Below are 14,946 nucleotides of genomic sequence, written 5' to 3'. Positions count from 1 at the left end.
AATCTGCACTTCTCTGGCAATTCTGTGTGTCAATATTCCACTAAAATAAAAAGTGTCCGTACATTTCTTTAGTCTGTGGACGTAATATACGGTAAATAAACTAATACACACAAAAAAAAAAAAAAAAAATATATATATATATATATATATATATATATATATATATATATTTATATATATTATATAGTATATATATATATATATATATATATATATATATATATATATATATATATATAGTGGACGAATTGTCCAGGAACAATTTTTGGTTGTGGACGAATCGTCTCGGGTTCAACAGTGGACGAATCATCTGCATCGCCAGTTGACCAACATTCGAAACACACCATGAGCAACCATCATCATCTGGTCTTCCAGCACTCAAACATTATATAAGATTTCATTACGTAATGCTATTTCACATTTAGTAGAATAATAGTAAGAAAACATTTAATTATTTTTGCGATGATAACATTATTAATGTCGTAAAATACTCCCCCCCCCTTGCTTCCCCCTTAATTCTATTTTGTAACCTCAATGTTGATTGGTTGCTCTTTCATGAATATTTATTAAATGGTTTCTGTGTTTTTGTTTCTGAAAATTAGTTCATAATTTTGCCAATTATTTTATGAAATATTATGAAAATAAATTATTATTAAATTCTGTAAACGTCAAAACCAGCAAAGTTATCTGTATTTAAAAATGAACCCACAATTTAATTTTCTTTTCCATTGATGTCAACGGAACGATCGGCCAATCACATTGTCGCTTTAAAAATGTCATCTGCACTTCCTGTCATGGCCCCCAGAAAAGAGAAAATATTGTATTGCGATTGATAAAAGATTTGTAAAGATGACATTGCCATATAGCTCAATTTTTCACAATATGCTTCATGATACTGTTTCTTGTAGAAATGAAGCGTCGGGAAAAGCAACCTTTTCTTAATGCACTTTGCTCTTTCTATCAAAATAGCTAGAGGCCAAGACTAAATTGGGGAAAAGTTCATCGAGCGAAAAACCATGCTTCTGTGGTTGATGTTTAAAAACTCTTTCTGTTATTAACTCTGGTGATTATTTTAAATTAAGTTCAATCTTTCAGTTAAATTTGTGATTATTTGTAAATATATTTGCAGTATTTCGTTTTAATAAAACTACTGACATTACGAGTGGTGTTTGTAATACAAGAGTTGCCAGGCCTGTACTGCTTGTTTGCTGTAGCTCACAGAATGTCTGGAAACAGAATGGAAGTTGATCATGATCATGAGCAGCCATCATCATCTGGTATTCCACCACCAGGGACACTAAAACGGTCAAACAGTGCACCTATGATCAATGCATTGGTTGCAACAACTCACAATGAAGCAAGGTAAGCTACATTTAAAAAAATATATAATAATTTTTATTTTTTACTTTTTAGTCGAGCGAAATAGATTATATTCTACACCCTGAGCAAGCTTTCAGCTGGACGCCAAAAATGAGCAGAGCTGCCAACTGCTACGCTTTCGGCATAGTTTGTTAAGCTTAGTCAACGTTTGCTACGCTCATGCCCAAATTGCTACGCACGGTTGAAAAAAATCCAGTATGATAAGCTAATGAAAACTAGTAATAACTTTTGCAACAGATAAACATAACTGGATGATTAGTGTAATTGTCCAACGTTTCTACTAACGAATTATGTTTTATTTTCCAAGCGTATACGTTTCATCTTTATCACAAATTATAGGTCTACAGAGTACAGTTGAAAAGCGGGCGATTTCTGACAGTTATACAAAAAATTTGACGTAATCTGGGAATACAGTAACATAAAACTTAATTCCTCATATCTGTGGCTTTTTCTTTTTTTCTTTTTTTTAATTCCAACATATAAAAGTATCATTTGTGAATTAAGAATCATTGTAAAACAGTTATAGTAAGATGTATTCAATAACACTTATTAACAGACATATAGTTTTACTGTAGGCCGAACCCAGTGTCGCGTTCTATAAAATCTTCAAAGAACTGTTCTTTAGTTATGTTACACTTGCATTGGTGAGCTCCGTGGTCTAGTGGATAAGCTGCTGGACAATCAAGTTGACGACAGTGATTCAAATCCTGTCAAAGCTGGCTCACACATTCATTCAAACAAAATTCTGGTTATTCATAATCCTTTTCAAATCGCCCGACTTATTTGACAACATTTGTTACATTTTGGGTATGACCATATCCCTTAACCGACAACAAGTGTTATCTGTGCTAAAAATAGCATGACCCAGTCTTTTGCAGTTGTATGATGTAGTCTTCATTATTAACCAATGAGCGTTTGTATTTGGAAAAAAAAGACTCGTTTGTAACAGGATCTGTCTCGAAAATTTATATAGCGGTTTCTTTCAACTTTACCATATAGCCTTCCGTTAAAAATAATACCATGTTGAAAAGAAAAGCCGATGATAGTGGATAAAAGAAGAAAGTCATCACAAAGGTACAGAGAACTGCTGTAACTGGAAATACAAGAGAACAAATGTGATGCTAGCAGAATGAATAATGCATCTTTGTGTTCAAAGTTATTTGGTGTTTACTTTTGCTGTTGTTTATGACATTCGGCCATGCTACGCTCAAATATCATTTGCTACGCGATTCTCACTTGTGGCTAGGGGTTGGCAGCTCTGAATGAGTAGCAATTTGGCAAATTTGATCAGGAAATCTGTAGCCAAATTGATGACACATGGTTTTTGAATTAGCTTTTTGGCCAGTTGGTAATAATATACTCTCCCAAAAAGAAATGCACAATGCATGATTTTACAAATCATGAATATAATGTTATTTGGTGATCCAAACATATTACCTTTATTACAGTCGACAAAGTGCAGCCACCATGTAATACAGTTCCAACACAATATCATGCTCAGTTGAACAAACGCTCTCAGATGCAAACCGTGTTATCTGTGCATGTTCTGAACATGAAACATGAATATGTGCACTATTAAAATGCAGGGTTTTCGATTACTTGTCCACATTATTTTGGTTACTGTACAACATTAAACACATCATCATACTGCTACTGAGTGAAGGACAACAAAACAACATCATTTTGGTCATTGGCAAATCCTGGTCTGCCTTAGCAAGGACATTCCATGTATACCCAAGCACCATATCAAGATTGTGTTATCGGTTCTAGCAACATCAGACAACACGTGACCTTCCCAGATCAGGTAGACCACTCATAACCACTCTGGTCCAGGACCGCTACATACACAGGTAATTCATCTATGGCAAAGGGACCACCACAGCAACCTCTACAGCTTCCGCAATACCAGGTTTGTGCAGGATATCGACTCAGATGGTGCAGAAATGATCCCATGAGTCAGGTATTTGAGCCAGGTGTTATTTTGTCTCAAAAACATTGTCGACTACGACATCAGTGGTGTCAAGTCCACAGAGTATGGCTTCGAGTGATGGTTTAGTGACGAGTCTCGTTGTTTGCTTTGTCATGCTGATGTTGAGTGTACAGATGTCGTTGTTAACGTTATCTGCAAACTGCATACATGAAGTGGATAGATTCAGTGATGGTAGTCAGTGATAGAAATAAGCAGAATTTTTCATTAGTCCACCAGACAAATACATCTAGAAATCGACTTGTCCGACACTATTTTCACTTGTGTAAATAAATAGTTTGTTTTATTCAAGTACAAGAACAATGTTTTTGCATTGCTTAAAATGAAACTTCAATGAACATTTTTACTTCTCAACAGGACATACACCAAGGTATATTTTGTTTGTCCGAGCAGATTTTCACTTGTCAGGACAAACGGACAAGTGCTTATTTCGAACACTGGTTATATGATGATGTGGGCAGCAATTTCAGACTGTGACATGTATATTATACTAGTATTCAGGATGTGCTGATTGTTAACTGGATTTGTACTTTATGCTCAAGTGTATTTGTATCATGCACGCTGCTTTCTTTTTCTTTTATAACGATAAATTCCGGTGTATTTAAAGCACATGATTGTACGTGTTTTATAAGATGAACAACAACAAAAGTTTAGCAATTTAATTTTTGTTTTTGTTTTTTTGGCCAACATATGCAATGTCATATAGTCTGGGTGTCTGCCAGAGGGTAAGGAGTGTTTGACAAATGCTTCAGAAAGTCACTAACCCAATCTAATTAAAATTAGTTCCACTATTACATGTGGATCTAACACCAATCAGTTGGAGCTCATGTCCACCAATCAAAACCTTACTTGTAGAATCCTGCCAGTGATTTAAAAATAGTTTGAAAACATTCCGAATTATCCTGAGGGTATACGACATGTTTCGTGTGAATTACGAATGACTTAAAACATGTTTTATTTTATAAAATAAATAATAATTTAATGTAAAACTGAAGACTGATTTAGTATTATTTTTTTTTATAAATAAATAATTTTTAATGTAAAATTGAAGACTGATGACCCACCCTGTACGCATTGGTATGGTTCGCTGTACTGCGGCCACTGAAATAGACTCCCTGATATTTTTAGAATTTGTATGCTCCCAAATAACATTATAAAAGGCGAAGTGTGATTGGTCAATATTTAAATTATTATTTACAGACGAAATGTTACCTGGACATTGGGGACTACGCAGTGTTGTTAGCAATCCGATTAAAATTAGTTCTACTGGTCTAAATAAGGCATTCATAATTCACATGAAACATATCGTATACCCTCAGGATAATTTGGAATGTTTTCAAATTATTTTTAAATCACTGGCAGGATTCTGCAAGTAAGGTTTTGATTGGTGGACATGAGCTCCAACTGGCTGGTGTTAGATCCACATGTAATAGTGGAGCTAATTTTAATTAGATTGGTCACTAACCCTCACAAAAGCTTTGGCTAGTGTCCCATGTAATATAGTAATACAGAACTTTGATAATTTCCCATAGCTGAACCCTGCTCTGAATCTTGGAAATCAGTGTATAAAACTTTATAACTTTTAGAAAGCTTAAGTTATAGTATTAGTAAAAGAAGTTCTATGTGTACTGTTTAAAATTTGTCAATGTACATGCAATTTCAAAACATTTCAAAGCAATAACCACCTAGTAGGGGCACTTACAAATCAGTTATCTGTTTTGTTTTTATTACATAGCCTAAAATTATTCAATTTAATTAGTACCATCTTATTGCAAAATCATATTATTTAAAATATATTTTAAATTTTAAACAATAGGGTACAAGCATGGAAGTTGGGAATTTTTATTTAGGAATATGGAACTCTACATGCATTTTCAATATCATCTTATAATCTTAACGGGGATTGAAATTGGCTGAAATTTATGCCAGATATTCGGTCTGGAAAGTACAAATCCTGCCGTCGTAATGAAAACCTGCCGGACCAAACATGATGGACTCAAACTGATATATGAATATAAAAATAAAATAATTGCTGGTTTGACAGGAAAGCAGACTAAAAATCTCCAGTGATGCTGACAGTAGTATCTCAACCCCAGTATTTCAAACCAAAGTTTAGTAGTCTTCAGGGTTTCTGCCAGAGGGTAAAATGCCATCCTCGTAAAATACTTGGGTATGGCAGTTGACCTTTTGACAAAATTAATGACTTGTTATCATTACTGTATAATTAGTGTTGGCTTTAAATGATTATAAAACTGTTATTTGCATATGTGCATCAGGATGGCACATTATGGAAGTAATATACAGAGCAAGGATTAGGCCTATCTTTTCCAATGGATTCATCATTTTGTCTTTTTTCAGTTTTTAGTTTAGTTACATGAATCGTGATACATGAAGAAAAATCCACTGCCTAACAGTAACAGGATATATTTTATTGGAACATTTATTTTTATTTATAATGCTCGAACACTGGAAAAGGTATATTTTTTATATCAACTCAAGTGCGGTAACAAGTAACTTGTATCACAGACAGCTGAAAAATGCGTCTGAGGGATCCTAAATTTCTTTTTCTTTCTTGGGAAGGCGCCCAGACCCCAAAACTAGGTTTTTGAAGCACAAAATCATGCTAACTTTGCATCCTGGAGTAGCACAGAACTGTAACTAGTACATAAGTATGTGTTAGGATTATGCCACTTGGTGGTTACACAACTATAATTCAAGTAACTGAACAAGTTCAGGCCTAGAATATGGTAGCCCCACTGCCATGGCTAGTGATATTCAGTGTTGGGCTAGTAAATGACTACTATAACTAGCCCGACGGCTAGTGGAAAAAACCACCTTGTCAAATGCATTTACATATTTTGTAAATATGAACATCAGGGCTAGCTCTGGGTGAGCAAAACATTTCGCCAAAATATATAAACAAAACACCAATTATTACATGGAATTTTTTCGCCAAACGAAAATAAAATTTACCAATTGATTCTTAAATTCGCAGTTGGCGAATTTGGCGAGTGGCAGAGCTAGCCCTGAATATCCTGCCCCCTCTTTCCACCCCCCTCTTTCCACCCCCAATCTAAGGATCTTAAAGCTCTGTCTCCCTCTTTAGGTGACATCTGATTATTACATGTGTATTAGTAAAATAGTATTTATTTAAAGTAGGGCTAGGGAATTTTTAATCAAGGCTAGTACATTTTTAAAATTACTGATCCCATGACTAGAGGATTTTTATAAAATTGTAGAAGCCCTGAAGTTGTTAGCATTTGTTCATTCTGATTTTATTTTTCAGTACTTCGACTTTTAGACCGGCTGAAGCAAATCGACTGCGCAGATTTAGCTCCAGCAATATGGCCTTGCACACCGCCTCTGTAAGTCCTTTTTATTACCCATATGGTTAAAAAAATATCTTGGTACATATCAAAGTGATACGTCCCACTAGAACGCCAAGTGGGACGTCAAACAATGCCATCATTGGATGGCGCACTACAAACTCACAAGAACACCCAACGAAACGAGTTGAGTGATATAAATTAAGATCAGTTGTGAGTAATAAATAGGATATTAAGCTTGCTACCATTTCGAATCATGTTTATGTCCCTCATAAAATAATTTTCATTGTTACTCTCTAAAGCTCGTGACAGTTGAAAATTATTTTACTCAGGACATAAACATGATACGAAATGGAAGCTTGTTTAATATCCTATAAGAACTACACCAGATTGATATTGACACACAGTGATATGATTAAGATATCATTGAGTATATGTAGCAGCTGAAAATATAAATTTCATTCAATTTGTCTTTTTGTAGAAAAATGGATTACGCAAAACTAGACTTGTGTGAACGACGCACAAGCAAAACGATCGTTCGCGCAATTGTCAGAGGAGTGTGTGTGTGTAAGGAGCTACAGGTCGCAACTAGTAATTTAATTGTCATTTTGTTGAGTTAAATGTGTTTTTTATACGTATCCTTTGTGCGTATGCAAGGGTATACTGTATTTTGTTTAGGGAAGTAACTATCAGTAATTTAATATTTTGTCGTAGGTCTTCTAAAAAGAGTTTCTTATGCATGCTTTGTTTATAAATGTATGCACGTTTCCTATTTGTGTTGTAAATAACTGTGATCATTGTTTCTCAGCCGACTATTCGGGTGCCCGGTCGAGTGAGTCAAATCAAGAATGAAGAAAGTCATATTCCAGATCGAGAAGCTGCCCATGAAAGGTTTGAAAAGTTATTATATGTATACCACCTCTTTGTATTATCGCAGACTTTCAAATTTAAGTGGAGCAGTGTGGCAGGACTTGGCGCACTCGGTAGAGTTCTGATAGTCATTGGATCAGGCCCTCCTCGGAAAACCGGGGCGGGACGCAGCCCAGTGGTAAAGCATGTGGTTGATCCCCATCGGTGGGCCCATTGGGCTATTTTTCTTGTTCCAGCCAGTGCACCACGACTGGTATATCAAAGGCTGTGGTATGTACTACCCTGTCTGTGCATATAAAACATCCATTGCTGCTAATCGGAAAGAGTAGCCTATGAAGTGGCGACAGTGAGTTTCCTCTCAATACCTGTGTGGTCTTTAACCATGTCTGACGCCATATAACCATAAATAAAATGTGTTAAGTGCGTCGTTAAATAAAACATTTCCTTCTTCTTCTTCCTCGGAGAACCCATTGTATTTTGTTTCCCCAAATGAAACCCGACAGATGACATGTCAGGGGTCGTAGTGTGTGCTGTCTTGACTGTGGGAAATTGCATATCAAAGATTCGTTGGCAATTTGCTGCTGATGGAAAATGTAGCAGGTTTCCTCTGAAGACCGTGTCAGAATGATCAAATGTTTCACATGAAGTAGGCAGTGATTAATTGATCAGTGTGCTCTAGTGGTGGTGTTAAACAAAAAACAAATTGGATTGGAGCAACTGCACCCTTGCACACCCACCAGTTGAATGTGAGAAGTACATTGCGGTGCAGCCCTTGTTTTAATTAACCATATTTTTCCTCTTATACCAGTTAATTTAGGAAGTGCAATTATCCAATGCTATAGATTTTCTCTGCTTTAGATTTTATAAGATCAAGCATTTTTTGTTGTTGCTCTCTTGGACTTCTTGAAAAGTAGTTTTCATTTGCTACTGTGATTAAAAGCACACCGTATCATATTATAACATCTACAGTCATAAAGTTTCAATCTCACTTCACCATATTACTAAATTAAATGCAATAGCTACAGTGATTACAATAGATACAGTGATTGCAATGGCTACGGTGATAAAGTTACAAGCTTGTTTATGCACCATATTATATTATTGTTAATTAAAATAAACTCACAATCAGCCTAACATGAACATTACAGATCTTTTATCCGTTTTAATTTTATTTTTTTATTTTTTATATATATATTTATTACCTACGAGGTACAGCATAACGAGGGTCATATTTATCGTACGATTTCCCTCGTATGTCATAACTAAATCGTATGTCCTCCTGACATTGTCGTTTAACGATTGGCTGTTGTAAGAGTACATTTCTTTCTGATTGGCCGACACGACATTCCACAGATACTACTTTCTTCATTAATACATTTTTATTTCGAGTGTAAGCTGATCACATGCTGTAATGACAAATATGTGTTTTTAATTAATTTAATAAAACATTAATTGATTATTTATGATAACTTGTATTATATTACGATGTAGTTGTGACACATCAAACACTTAATTATGAATATAACGTTCACAACTGTTAGAAATCTATACTAAAGTCGACGAGTCACTTTTCGCACCCTTGTTTTGGCTTCGTACATAATAAATGTAGCATATCTTACCGTAATTTCACTTGAAAGCCATATTTAGTAAAAGGTACAATGTTTTAATCACAAGATTTTCTTCAAACACATTCAGGTGCGTTAATAATGTTCCAAAAAAAAAAATCAATAGCAACTTTGCACTGGAATTTTTTCAGCATTCTTAAAACGGAAACGTCATGTACCCAATTTATATTTATTGTAAGGAGATGCAAAGTGACGTCATTGGAATACTGGCGTCATTCAAATTAAAAACTAATTATTTCAATTACTGTGTATTTGTTTGCTTTTTAGTATACACACATACTTTACAATTAACAGCTGTTGTACTTTTTAGTATACACATACTTTACAATTAACAGCTGTTGTACTTTTTAGTATACACATACTTTACAATTAACAGCTGTTGTACTTTTTAGTATACACACACTTTACAATTAACAGCTGTTGTACTTTTTAGTATACACATACTTTACAATTAACAGCTGTTGTACTTTTTAGTATACACATACTTTACAATTAACAGCTGTTGTACTTTTTAGTACACACACACTTTACAATTAACAGCTGTTGTACTTTTTAGTATACACATACTTTACAATTAACAGCTGTTGTACTTTTTAGTATACACACACTTTACAATTAACAGCTGTTGTACTTTTTAGTACACACATACTTTACAATTAACAGCTGTTGTACTTTTTAGTATACACACACTTTACAATTAACAGCTGTTGTACTTTTTAGTACACACAGACTTTACAATTAACAGCTGTTGTACTTTTTAGTATACACATACTTTACAATTAACAGCTGTTGTACTTTTTAGTATACACACACTTTACAATTAACAGCTGTTGTACTTTTTAGTACACACATACTTTACAATTAACAGCTGTTGTACTTTTTAGTACACACATACTTTACAATTAACAGCTGTTGTACTTTTTAGTACACACATACTTTACAATTAACAGCTGTTGTACTTTTTAGTACACACACACTTTACAATTAACAGCTGTTGTACTTTTAGTACACACACACTTTACAATTAACAGCTGTTGTACTTTTTAGTACACACACACTTTACAATTAACAGCTGTTGTACTTTTTAGTACACACACACTTTACAATTAACAGCTGTTGTACTTTTTAGTACACACACACTTTACAATTAACAGCTGTTGTACTTTTTAGTACACACACACTTTACAATTAACAGCTGTTGTACTTTTTAGTACACACACACTTTACAATTAACAGCTGTTGTACTTTTTAGTACACACACACTTTACAATTAACAGCTGTTGTACTTTTTAGTACACACACACTTTACAATTAACAGCTGTTGTACTTTTTAGTACACACACACTTTACAATTAACAGCTGTTGTACTTTTTAGTACACACACACTTTACAATTAACAGCTGTTGTACTTTTTAGTACACACACACTTTACAATTAACAGCTGTTGTACTTTTTAGTACACACACACTTTACAATTAACAGCTGTTGTACTTTTTAGTACACACACACTTTACAATTAACAGCTGTTGTACTTTTTAGTACACACACACTTTACAATTAACAGCTGTTGTACTTTTTAGTACACACACACTTTACAATTAACAGCTGTTGTACTTTTTAGTACACACACACTTTACAATTAACAGCTGTTGTACTTTTTAGTACACACACACTTTACAATTAACAGCTGTTGTACTTTTTAGTACACACACACTTTACAATTAACAGCTGTTGTACTTTTTAGTACACACACACTTTACAATTAACAGCTGTTGTACTTTTTAGTACACACACACTTTACAATTAACAGCTGTTGTACTTTTTAGTACACACACACTTTACAATTAACAGCTGTTGTACTTTTTAGTACACACACACTTTACAATTAACAGCTGTTGTACTTTTTAGTACACACACACTTTACAATTAACAGCTGTTGTACTTTTTAGTATACACATACTTTACAATTAACAGCTGTTGTACTTTTTAGTACACACACACTTTACAATTAACAGCTGTTGTACTTTTTACTTATGGGCGTATAAATATCACGTAACTTTAGAACAGGTTGTGATTTGGTTTTCAAGACATCAATGAACAAACATTACTCCGCCGTTAAGGAAACGTTAGTTTGTAAACAATGACTGGAATGTTCATTTAGCAAGACAGTTCTACGGTAATAAACAGAATATTACATTCGTGTCCATGACAGTCGATGTTTACGACACTCGTGCCTAAATTATTAAAATATGATAATTTAGACACTTGTGTTTTAAACATCGTCTGTCATGGACACTCATATAATATCCTCTATATATACTTTCCAGCTATTACTGAGTGGCACCCATTGTTCATCTATTTGTTTACTTTTCAGAGAGGTTCGAACGACTATGCAGATATCCAGTTCTTGGGATGGATTTCATTTGGTATGCATTCTCATTTGTGTTTGACATTAGATGTATACATTTAGCAGACTTGTTTTGGTTTTTGAGTGGTGCGAGTGTCGTTCCACCTGTCATCGGCTTTAATGTCAATTCCTTCAACAAGATTATTGACTGGTTGAAATGCTGATTGTTAACTTGATTAATTCGCGGGATAAAATTTTCATGATTTAATGAAAATGAGTCCGTTGGCAACCATTTATTCTCACGAATCCCCCATTCCTTCCCCCAATTAAAAAACCCTGAAGTACCGGTTCTGATGTCAGTAATTTTGACGTTTTGTGTTTACAAACTACTGTATGCTTACGCAACGTACTTAGGCTACCCTTTGCGCCCTTTCATAATCATCAAACTTGTTATGAAAAAATGAACACGAGAACAAAGCAAAATTTGAAAGTGCAATGCAAAGTTTGATTTAAACATTATTTATTACTGTCAAAATGCTCCTTCAGTACGGTTTATGATTAACCAACAGCCAAAACCTTTAATGTGAAGACCCAATATGTACTATGAGTATAGTGTCGCTGTACAAGCCCACCCAAAATTGTTTTTACTTCCACATTTTAACATACTGTAATGTTTACTTCCCTTTTTTAAACACGTGTTGTTTTCATCTCCAGCACTTTACGAAAGAAAATCCATACAAAATATAGTATTGTTTATCATTGCAAGTGTTGCATTGTTACTACTAGTCCTGTGCAACAAAAACTAACGAGATCGTGGGTCTAATTAAACAAGACTACTTTTTTTCTTTTTCTTTTTCAATGTCCAATTTTTGGCAGCCTTTTTAATTTCGCGTGGAATTTATTTTCATGAATTTTATTCAAACTCGAAAAACGTGAAAATAAAGTATTTTACAGTAAGGTGCCGACTTTTTTTTTTTTGTTAACATTAATGACTGGTTAAAACACATGCATATTAATAATAATATGAAACACAAATTCATAATGTGATTACTGACTTTTTGAAAGATAGTTTGTTGACATGACTTGTGATCAATGCCTGGTTGATATACTGAATTAATATACTGAACAACCAGAAAAATAAGAATATTTTGATTTGATTTTTCTCCAATAAATTAATTTGGTAAATTATAACTGTCAAAATGTACCTAAAATATTCACAAGATATTAATCATGTTAATGAAGACAAAAAATTCACATTGAATAATTTAAATTAAATTATAATTTTGTTTTTGTTTTCAGCATATATTAATTTATTCACAGCACACATGTCATTTTCTGAAAAGTATGTTAACATGATAAATGCCTGGGTGTAACTTAAGACTTTTAACATGATAAATTGATATTAATATATTCACAGCAGACCAGGATCATTTTGTGAAAAGTATGTTAATGCTATAAATGCCTGGGTGTAACTTAAGACTTTTAACATGATATTAATATATTCACAGCAGACCAGGATCATTTTGTGAAAAGTATGTTAATGCTATAAATGTCTGGGTGTAACTTAGACTTTTAACGTGATATTAATGTATTCATATTCCAGGGCTAGCTCTGGGTGAGAAAAACCATTCGCCAAATTATCTTTAAATATGCAAAATCAACGGTTATTTTTCAACAAAATACCAATTATTACATGAAAATATTTTTGCCAAATCAAAATAAAATGTGCGAGTGGCAGAGCTAGCCCTGTATTGTACATGTGATAAGTGCCTGGTTGAAACTCATATTGTTAATATATTAATGTATTCACAGCAGGATCAAGAACAGATGGTATCGGATCACACTCACAGGCGACCAAGATCATTTAGTGAAACGTTACACGTCATAACCGGTCCGAACTTTCTGTCCGGGCTGCCATCTCCGACACGTGTGGGGAAAGTAAGCACATTTCTTTAAACCTACATTTCGTGCAGCCTTGTATATATTTGTTTTCAACTTACTTTTAGAGGTCATTCACAATTAACATTTTCATGAGTGAAGAAAGTTGATGAGTTAGTCATCATCTATTGGATGTCAAATATTTAATTATTTTGACATAGTCTTAGATAGGAAATCCGCTACATTATTTTCATTATTAGTAAAGGATCTTTTATATGCACCATCCCACAGACAGGATAGCACATACCACGGCCTTTGATATACCATATACGGTGCACTGGCTGGAAGGAGAAATAGCCCATTGGGCCTACCAACAGGGATCGATCCTAGACTGACTTCACATCAGGTGTCCTCTTTACCAATGGGCTACGTCCCACCACTAATGAGCTAAGAAGCTGTACATTAGGGAGGATAGGGGATTAAGAGAGAATGAAGTTTGTTTTGTTTAACGACACCACTGGAGCACATTGATTAATTAATCATTGACTATTGGATGTCAAACATTTGGTAATTCTGACTTGTAGTCATCAGAGGAAACATGCTACATTTTGTCTAATGCAGCAAGGGATCTTTTATATGCACTTTCCCACAGACAGGAAAGAACATACGTTGGAACGAGAGAAAAAAATAATCAGTTGAATGGATCCACTGAGGTGGTTCGATCTTGCGATGCAAGTACCTCAAGCGAGCACTAAACTGACTGAGCTAAATCCAACCCCAAGGGATTAAGAAGTTAAAGTTTGATTTGTTTAATGACACCACTGGATCACATTAACCTTTAGACTACTGGATTAGTTTGTGACATTAAAACCACGTTGAGTGGGTACAAGTTTATAATTTTTACTCACATATATTCACTTAAATGTTTTATAAATTCATAAAATAAAATTCATATTTGAATCAGTAAGTATTATTTTTGTGGGTTTTTCTAATTTTTATGATATTTTAGATCAGTTAATGTTGATTAAAATTAGACTCAAATATCTAAAAAGTTGCGTTTACTTACAGACCATATGTGGTCAGCTGTCCAGTGTTTATATGTCCATTATTCTCAATAACTTGGGTTTTTTACCAGAATTTGTTTTTAAAAATATGAACTACGATTCATATTCCAGTATTTGGTAATTTTCGTTAGCAAAAATACTTGCCAAAAATCACTTTGTCAACTCAAAATTCCCAGCAGCCATATTCTGTTTCCTGTTGTTCTATTAATATTTCCTGTGAGTGCCATGTGCAAAACAGTGGGAAATGTGAATTGGGGAATGCACTATATACACCGTATGTCGACTGCCCTGACGTCGGGTGAGATATCTCGCCTGCAGTTGTTAGAAGGTTAATTAATCATTGGTTACTAGATGTCAAACATTTGGTAGTTCTTATGTGTAATCGTCAGAGGAAATCTGCTACATTTTTACGGTAGTGGCAAGGGATCTTTTATATTCACTTTCCCCAAAACAGGATAGTACATACCAC

The 14,946-nt window shown here is 34.1% G+C and overlaps 1 protein-coding gene across 4 annotated transcripts in view; it reads left to right on the top strand.

Moving 5' to 3' along the window:
- The first annotated feature begins 668 nt into the window (after positions 1-668).
- The window catches only part of LOC121370575 (P2R1A-PPP2R2A-interacting phosphatase regulator 1-like), a 51,869-nt gene continuing 37,591 nt past the window's right edge, over positions 669-14,946 (top strand). For 3 of the 4 annotated variants that reach the window (XR_005957701.1, XR_005957700.1, XM_041495891.1), the window contains exons 1-5: positions 671-1,362; positions 6,654-6,732; positions 7,502-7,584; positions 11,563-11,614; positions 13,348-13,473. Coding sequence is in view for 2 of the 4 variants with exons in the window: in XM_041495891.1 (XP_041351825.1) it covers positions 1,223-1,362; positions 6,654-6,732; positions 7,502-7,584; positions 11,563-11,614; positions 13,348-13,473 (480 nt within the window). In the remaining 2 variants the exon portion in view is untranslated. Of the gene's footprint in view, positions 1,363-6,653; positions 6,733-7,501; positions 7,585-11,562; positions 11,615-13,347; positions 13,474-14,946 lie in introns of all 4 variants that reach the window. The other variant, XM_041495908.1, reaches the window with a different exon arrangement.

This window comes from Gigantopelta aegis, chromosome 1 (genome assembly GCF_016097555.1).
Source record: "Gigantopelta aegis isolate Gae_Host chromosome 1, Gae_host_genome, whole genome shotgun sequence".
Taxonomy (NCBI): domain Eukaryota; kingdom Metazoa; phylum Mollusca; class Gastropoda; order Neomphalida; family Peltospiridae; genus Gigantopelta; species Gigantopelta aegis.
The sequence above is the reverse complement of the archived record's forward strand: the minus strand, read 5'-3'. Positions and strand labels throughout refer to the sequence as shown.